Source organism: Eleutherodactylus coqui, chromosome 4 (assembly GCF_035609145.1).
Source record: "Eleutherodactylus coqui strain aEleCoq1 chromosome 4, aEleCoq1.hap1, whole genome shotgun sequence".
NCBI lineage: Eukaryota > Metazoa > Chordata > Amphibia > Anura > Eleutherodactylidae > Eleutherodactylus > Eleutherodactylus coqui.
Window position 1 is genome coordinate 149429845 of NC_089840.1, and position 7918 is coordinate 149437762.

The 7918-nt window shown below is 55.0% G+C and overlaps 1 protein-coding gene across 1 annotated transcript; it reads left to right on the forward strand.

Moving 5' to 3' along the window:
- Window positions 1-4402: 4402 nt before the first annotated feature.
- Window positions 4403-7445, forward strand: LOC136625800 (protein BTG2-like). The gene is made up of 2 exons (XM_066600300.1): window positions 4403-4746; window positions 5739-7445. Exons 1-2 carry the CDS (start codon window positions 4431-4433, stop codon window positions 6053-6055), a joined length of 633 nt encoding a protein of 210 aa, XP_066456397.1. The 5' UTR covers window positions 4403-4430; the 3' UTR covers window positions 6056-7445.
- Window positions 7446-7918: the final 473 nt, after the last annotated feature.

Genomic DNA, 7918 nt, shown 5'->3' on the forward strand with positions numbered 1-7918 from the left:
ACTGGTGGGTTCGACACTGTACAACAGTAGTACAACAGAAGGTTTCCATTACTCATAGGAGACACCGCACACCCCTACTGGCAGGCGTGGGGTTAATATCCTGGCAGCCCCCACCCAGAGACGTCACAGAGAGGAGCTGGGAAGAGAATGTGCTGACGCTGGCAGGAGAGGAAGCCGTCCTTGTATGGCTACAACCAGCTAAGCATTTCATTGGCAGGAAGGCCCTCATTCAGCGAGGGCTGCGGCAGTACTTCCAGTACTATCTGCTCACACAGATGAGACATGTTCTGGGTTGTCAGTACAGACTGTAATAATGTGATGGGACAGTGTGACGAAGCCCCTGGATCCATCTGATGAAGGGAGTGACCAAATACTCCTATTGTATTGTGTAACGAATGCCTTTCCTTCGCACTAAAGTGAAATATTCACGCTGCCAAGCACTTCCGGTTTTCTACGGAGCCACATAGTGGTTTGCTAAAAGATACAAGTGTGGCGTGCTCCAATGCGCTAATTTGTAGAGCTATTCTTCCGTACAAGCAGTGATGTTAGGGCTGAATGCTTTATGGGGCATCAGATACCAGCGGGTCCACAAGACGGACCAACCTCGTCTGCGCAGCGACCTAAGTGTTATATGATCGTAAAACAGAATCTAATATTAGACAAAGAAAGCCCAAAAAAACACAAAGGGGGACATTTACAAAACGCTGAACGCCAAGATATTGGTATGCAGAAATTATCCTCCATGTCCACCCATATCACATCTTGTATCCATGCTAGAGGCGGTACAGCAGGGTACTAGAGTCTCCATGCCCGCCTGTATCACATCTTGTATCCAAGCTAGAGGTGGTACAGCAGGGTACTAGAGCCTCCATACCCACCTTTATCAGATCTTGTAACCAAGCTAGAGGCGGTACAACAGGGTACTAGGGCCTCAATGCCCGCACGTATCACATCTTGTATCCAAGCTAGAGGAGGTGCAACAGGGTACTAGAGCCTCCATGCCCAACCGTATCACATCTTGTATCCAATCTAGAGATGGTACAAGAAAAAGTTAATTGGATTCTGGCCCACTAGGCTTCACTCTGGGCGCCGGGGTGCCACAGGAGATTGTCCCTGCCTTACATACTACTAAACAGGTGACGTTTAGCCATGGACACAGCTGTCTCAGTAAATATGAAGGCACTGACGCAGGTGAGGTGTGACCATGGAGGAACTGACACAGGTGAGGTGTAGCTATGGAGGCATGAACACAGCTGTCCCTGTAAACATGGAGGCACTGACATAGATGAGGTGTAGCTTTGGAGGCGCTGACACAGGTGAGGTGTGGCAATAGAGGCAGGGACACAGGTGACTTGTAGCTAGGGGGGAACTGACAGGTGAGGTGTGACCATGGAGGTGCTTACACAGGTGAGGTGTAGCCATGGAGGCACTGACACAGGTGAGGTGTGGCCATAGAGGTACGGACACAGGTGACTTGTAGCTATGGAGGAACTGACAGGTGAGCTGTAGCCATGGAGGCGCTGACACAGGTGAGGTGTAGCCATGGAGGCACTGACACAGGTGAGGTGTGGCCATAGAGACATGGACACAGGTGACTTGTAGCTATGGAAGCGCTGACACAGGTGAGGTGTAGCCATGGAGGCGCTGACACAGGTAAGGTGTGGCTATGGAGGTGCTGACATAGGTGAGGTGTGGCCATGGAGGCGCTGACACAGGTGAGGTGTGGCCGTAGAGGCAGGGACACAGGTGACTTGTAGCTAGGTGGGAACTGACAGGTGAGCTGTAGCCATAGAGGCGCTGACCCAGGTGAGGTGTAGCATGGAGGCACTGACACAGGTGAGGTGTGGCCATGGAGGCACAGACACAGGTGACTTGTAGCTTAAGAGGAACTGACAGGTGAGGTGTAACCATGGAGGAGCTGACACAGGTGAGGGGAGTAGCTTTGGAGGCACTGAGAGAGGTGAGATGTAGCCATGGAGGCGCTGACACAGGTGAGGTGTAGCTATGGAGGCACTGACGCAGGTGACTTGTAGCTTTGGAGGCACTCAGAGAGGTGAAGTGTAGCTTTGGAGGCACTCAGAGAGGTGAGGAGTAGCCATGGAGGCACTCAGAGAGGTGAGGTGTAGCCATGGAGGCACTCGGAGAGGTGAGGTGTAGCCATGGAGGCACTCGGAGAGGTGAGGTGTAGCCATGGAGGCACTGCGAGAGGTGAGGTGTAGCCATGGAGACACTGAGAGAGGTGAGGTGTAGCCATGGAGGCACTGCGAGAGGTGAGGTGTAGCCATGGAGGCACTGCGAGAGGTGAGGTGTAGCCATGGAGGCACTGCGAGAGGTGAGGTGTAGCCATGGAGGCACTGCGAGAGGTGAGGTGTAGCCATGGAGGCACTGCGAGAGGTGAGGTGTAGCCATGGAGGCACTGCGAGAGGTGAGGTGTAGCCATGGAGACACTGAGAGAGGTGAGGTGTAGCCATGGAGACACTGAGAGAGGTGAGGTGTAGCCATGGAGACACTGAGAGAGGTGAGGTGTAGCCATGGAGACACTGAGAGCGGTGAGGTGTAGCCATGGAGACACTGAGAGCGGTGAGGTGTAGCCATGGAGACACTGAGAGAGGTGAGGTGTAGCCATGGAGACACTGAGAGAGGTGAGGTGTAGCCATGGAGGCACTGCGAGAGGTGAGGTGTAGCCATGGAGGCACTGCGAGAGGTGAGGTGTAGCCATGGAGGCACTGCGAGAGGTGAGGTGTAGCCATGGAGGCACTGCGAGAGGTGAGGTGTAGCCATGGAGGCACTGCGAGAGGTGAGGTGTAGCCATGGAGACACTGCGAGAGGTGAGGTGTAGCCATGGAGGCACTGCGAGAGGTGAGGTGTAGCCATGGAGGCACTGCGAGAGGTGAGGTGTAGCCATGGAGACACTGAGAGCTGTGAGGTGTAGCCATGGAGACACTGAGAGCGGTGAGGTGTAGCCATGGAGACACTGAGAGCGGTGAGGTGTAGCCATGGAGACACTGAGAGCGGTTAGGTGTAGCCATGGAGACACTGAGAGCGGTGAGGTGTAGCCATGGAGACACTGAGAGCGGTGAGGTGTAGCCATGGAGACACTGAGAGCGGTGAGGTGTAGCCATGGAGACACTGAGAGCGGTGAGGTGTAGCCATGGAGACACTGAGAGCGGTGAGGTGTAGCCATGGAGACACTGAGAGCGGTGAGGTGTAGCCATGGAGACACTGAGAGAGGTGAGGTGTAGCCATGGAGACACTGAGAGCGGTGAGGTGTAGCCATGGAGACACTGAGAGCGGTGAGGTGTAGCCATGGAGGCACTGCGAGAGGTGAGGTGTAGCCATGGAGGCACTGAGAGCGGTGAGGTGTAGCCATGGAGACACTGAGAGCGGTGAGGTGTAGCCATGGAGACACTGAGAGCGGTGAGGTGTAGCCATGGAGACACTGAGAGCGGTGAGGTGTAGCCATGGAGACCCTGAGAGCGGTGAGGTGTAGCCATGGAGACACTGAGAGCGGTGAGGTGTAGCCATGGAGACCCTGAGAGCGGTGAGGTGTAGCCATGGAGACCCTGAGAGCGGTGAGGTGTAGCCATGGAGACCCTGAGAGCGGTGAGGTGTAGCCATGGAGACCCTGAGAGCGGTGAGGTGTAGCCATGGAGACCCTGAGAGCGGTGAGGTGTAGCCATGGAGACCCTGAGAGCGGTGAGGTGTAGCCATGGAGACACTGAGAGAGGTGAGGTGTAGCCATGGAGACACTGAGAGAGGTGAGGTGTAGCCATGGAGACACTGAGAGAGGTGAGGTGTAGCCATGGAGACACTGAGAGAGGTGAGGTGTAGCCATGGAGGCACTGAGAGAGGTAAGGTGTAGCCATGGAGGCACTGCGAGAGGTGAGGTGTAGCCATGGAGGCACTGCGAGAGGTGAGGTGTAGCCATGGAGACACTGAGAGCGGTGAGGTGTAGCCATGGAGACACTGAGAGCGGTGAGGTGTAGCCATGAAGACACTGAGAGCTGTGAGGTGTAGCCATGGAGACACTGAGAGCGGTGAGGTGTAGCCATGGAGACACTGAGAGCGGTGAGGTGTAGCCATGGAGGCACTGCGAGAGGTGAGGTGTAGCCATGGAGACACTGAGAGCGGTGAGGTGTAGCCATGGAGACACTGAGAGCGGTGAGGTGTAGCCATGGAGACACTGAGAGAGGTGAGGTGTAGCCATGGAGACACTGAGAGAGGTGAGGTGTAGCCATGGAGACACTGAGAGGTGAAGTGTGGCCATGGAAGCACTGAGAAAGGTGCAGTGTTGCTATGGAGGCACGGATACAGCTGAGTTGTTGCTATGGAAGCACTGACTTAAGCGACCCTGGAGCCACGCCTTCAGTCCTACAAACAATGCCCCTTCTCTGGACTGACGCGTCTCCGGCCACACTCTTTTCTTAGCAATGATCTCAGTTGTGACGTGTCTCTTAACGTCATTAGCTTACAGGACGCTGATTGGTGGGCTGCGCTCCGGTATTCTGCGGGCAGTCGTATATAAGGTTGCGGCCGAGCAGTTCTTCCTCACTAGTTTAGCCGTCGGGTGTCTTGGGAGCTCTGTGCGCATACATCTTCTCTCAGCAGTCATGTCTGTAGGGTCATCACCAGAGCCGCTGCCGGAGATCACGGCGGCCGTCAGCTTCCTGTCCGGTCTTCTACGGAGCCGCCTCAGTGAGCAGCAGCTGCAGGGCTTCGGTGGAGCGTTGCGGGAGACGCTTATAGGTGAGAGCCGAGGACGGTGCCGGGTGGTTGGGGGACGTCATGGACCTTACTGCCTCCAGGGCCAGATAGCACTTGTGTGGTTATAGGGGTGACAGGTGACTTGAGGAGTCCGGGGGCAGGGGTGGCTTGTGGCAGCTCTGTACAGGGGGCATAACTGGGTAGGGTGGCTAGTGATTGCTGATAGGAAGTGTACAGGGCTAGTGGTGGCTCACAGCTGACTGCAGTGGGGAGGGTTGTGGGGGCAGGGGTGGCTCGCGGTTGCTGAAGGTGTTTGGGGCAGGGGTGGGTCGCAGCAGTAGGGGTAGAGGGGAATGGGTGGCTGCTGGTGGAGGCAGGGGTGGGTCGCAGCAGTAGGGGTAGAGGGGAATGGGTGGCTGCTGGTGGGGGCAGGGGTGGGTCGCAGCAGTAGGGGTAGAGGGGAATGGGTGGCTGCTGGTGGGGGCAGGGGTGGGTCGCAGCAGTAGGGGTAGAGGGGAATGGGTGGCTGCTGGTGGGGGCAGGGGTGGGTCGCAGCAGTAGGGGTAGAGGGGAATGGGTGGCTGCTGGTGGGGGCAGGGGTGGGTCGCAGCAGTAGGGGTAGAGGGGAATGGGTGGCTGCTGGTGGGGGCAGGGGTGGGTCGCAGCAGTAGGGGTAGAGGGGAATGGGTGGCTGCTGGTGGGGGCAGGGGTGGGTCGCAGCAGTAGGGGTAGAGGGGAATGGGTGGCTGCTGGTGGGGGCAGGGGTGGGTCGCAGCAGTAGGGGTAGAGGGGAATGGGTGGCTGCTGGTGGGGGCAGGGGTGGGTCGCTGCAGCAGGGGTAGAGGGGAATGCGTTTCTGCCGGTGGAGGTGTAGGGGGCAGGTGTGGCTTGTGGCTGGCTGCTGACAGAAGGGGTACTGGGGCAGGGGTGGCTCGCGGCAGCAGGGGCAGAGGGGAACGGGTAGAGGTGTACGAGGGCAGGGGTGGCGGTTGCCCGCAGCTAGGAGCAGAGCGCTGACCTCCTCTCTCTTGCAGAGCACTACAGGCACCACTGGTTCCCTGACCGGCCCGCTAAGGGTTCTGGCTACCGCTGCATCCGGATCAACCATAAAATGGACCCAATAATCAGCAAGGTCGCTGCTCGTATAAAGATGAGCAATCTGCTGGGCCTCTTGCCCAAGGAGCTGACGCTCTGGGTGGATCCCTATGAGGTGTCCTACAGGATCGGTGAGGACGGCTCCATCTGTGTTCTGTATGAAGCTTCTCTGCCCCGAGGACCCCTGACCTGTAAGAGCGAGCTCTTGGGGTGCTCCAGCGTGCCAAGCCAGTACCTGATGATGGTGGGCAGCTAGCCTGGCCCGTGCATCACCTGCTTTTGAACGTGTAAATACTTCGCGCTGGGTGCCGCGGTTTCTTATGAAGATCTATTTATATTTTAAAAGTTTTTGGATACAATGCTGTCCTTGTAATATTTTAATTATCTCTGTATGAGACGCTGATGCACTGGGACAATATGTACCGGCAGACACCTACTGTATCTAGTGGACTGCGCACATGTGGGGTCTGTGCACTTCTTGCACTCTTCCTTATCGCTGCAGGCTGCCTACTTTACACTTTAGGAAGTGCTTGATGCCTGGAGACGTGACTTGTTGCACGATGGAGGTCTGTAGAGCAGACTAGTTCTGTCCCCTGCACCTTCCTGGCTTCTATCACACATGGTGACTTGTGGACTCCCCTTGTAGACGCCCCAATAACAGAGCTTTCCTACGGGCTCGATCATGCGCACAATGTTAGCAGTGCCTTATTCTTCTGTAGTGACTTCTAACTTCAGCCAGCCGCTCCCCCTGAAGCTGTATTTACACGGCCCATATTCTTCAAGTTTTATGTTAAAAGACTGGCACGAAAATATAACCCAACATGGGTGATTCGCCTCTCGCAGCATGTCCTATTGTCATGTAACTCTTGCCCGGGAGGAGTACGTGCCAATGTGCTGTGCCATGAGGTGCAACTCGCAATCAGCTGTGTAAAAATGGCTTAAGCCCGAGGGCACAGCAGTGTCTGGCGACCTGGATGGGCGGTGGCAGCCCCTTCAGTTGTCGTCAACCCATCTCCTAAGCTGGATACAGTTGGCACCACTGTGGTGTGAGCGAGGCCTGCAGATAGGCACAATGGAGAGATGTTCTGTGGGGTAACCGCACCATAACGTTTTAACGCCCTTCTTTCTGGGGAGGCGCTTCACAAGGTCCCCTCTAAAATGTAGGAGACTAGAGGAATAGATGAGGCTTCTTTCACACTTTGTCTTTCTACTCTGTCTTGGGTTGTCGCTTGGTATCCAGAAACCAATTGTCTGGAGGCCTTGTCTGTCCCGGTGCAGCTGTGTTTTCATGGATGGCGTCAGACACAAGATGGGGGTATAATAATCTGTGAAGATTTGCTGCTGTTACAATGGCCCAGGGCTGTAATTGCTGGAGATTGTGATATGCTGCACCAAGATGCCAAGTGTGAACCAGCCCCTCTGGTGCTGCTGGCTCCTGGATGCTCAAAGGGTGAGCCCAACTTGTGTGAGGACTCGCCAGCCACTATAATCCTCTTACAACACAGTAATTGCCTCAGTCCAATATGGGATGTAATATCGCCTTTATACGATGTCACTACAAACACTTGGTGCTTTTCTTACTCTGCACAAAGGAGTCCTGCAGCATGGTGGCACCTACCAGAAAATGGGCAATCCATATTAAAACCGCAGCAGAAAACTCATCAAAATCCACACCTTCGATGCGGTTCCGCTGCAGATTGCACCTTTCTGAGAACGGCGTGGATTCTGATGTTATCTGCTGTGATTTGGGGCAGTTTGTCTGCTGTGCACAGCCAGCACCATGTTTTGTGTTTTTTTTTTTTTGTTTTTTTTTGTGTATGTAACACTCTTGGGGTGGCTTTACATGGGACAACTGTTGGGCACATAAGCACCTGCCAGTCATCGCAGTGACTCGCTGCTCCTGTGCTTTCACCCAGGGGTGATGCCATTCAGTGAATGCAGGCAGCGTGCAACAGGGCTCTTGTTGGCAGCTGCCTACATGTACTGTGAACAGACAGGAGTTTAAGGATGAGCGACTGCCTCTTCACTGAGCGAGCGGAGATTACTAGCGATGATGATTTCTCCCTGTCGGCTGATTTGAGATATATATATATATATATATATATATATATATATATAT

Excerpts from the sequence above, each read along its gene's own strand:
- LOC136625800 (XM_066600300.1), top strand. The coding sequence starts at position 4,431 with ATGATCTCAGTTGTGACGTGTCTCTTAACGTCATTAGCTTACAGGACG. Across the intron at positions 4,747-5,738 it reads GTTGCGGGAGACGCTTATAG|AGCACTACAGGCACCACTGG; the intron begins GTGAGAGCCGAG and ends TCTCTCTTGCAG.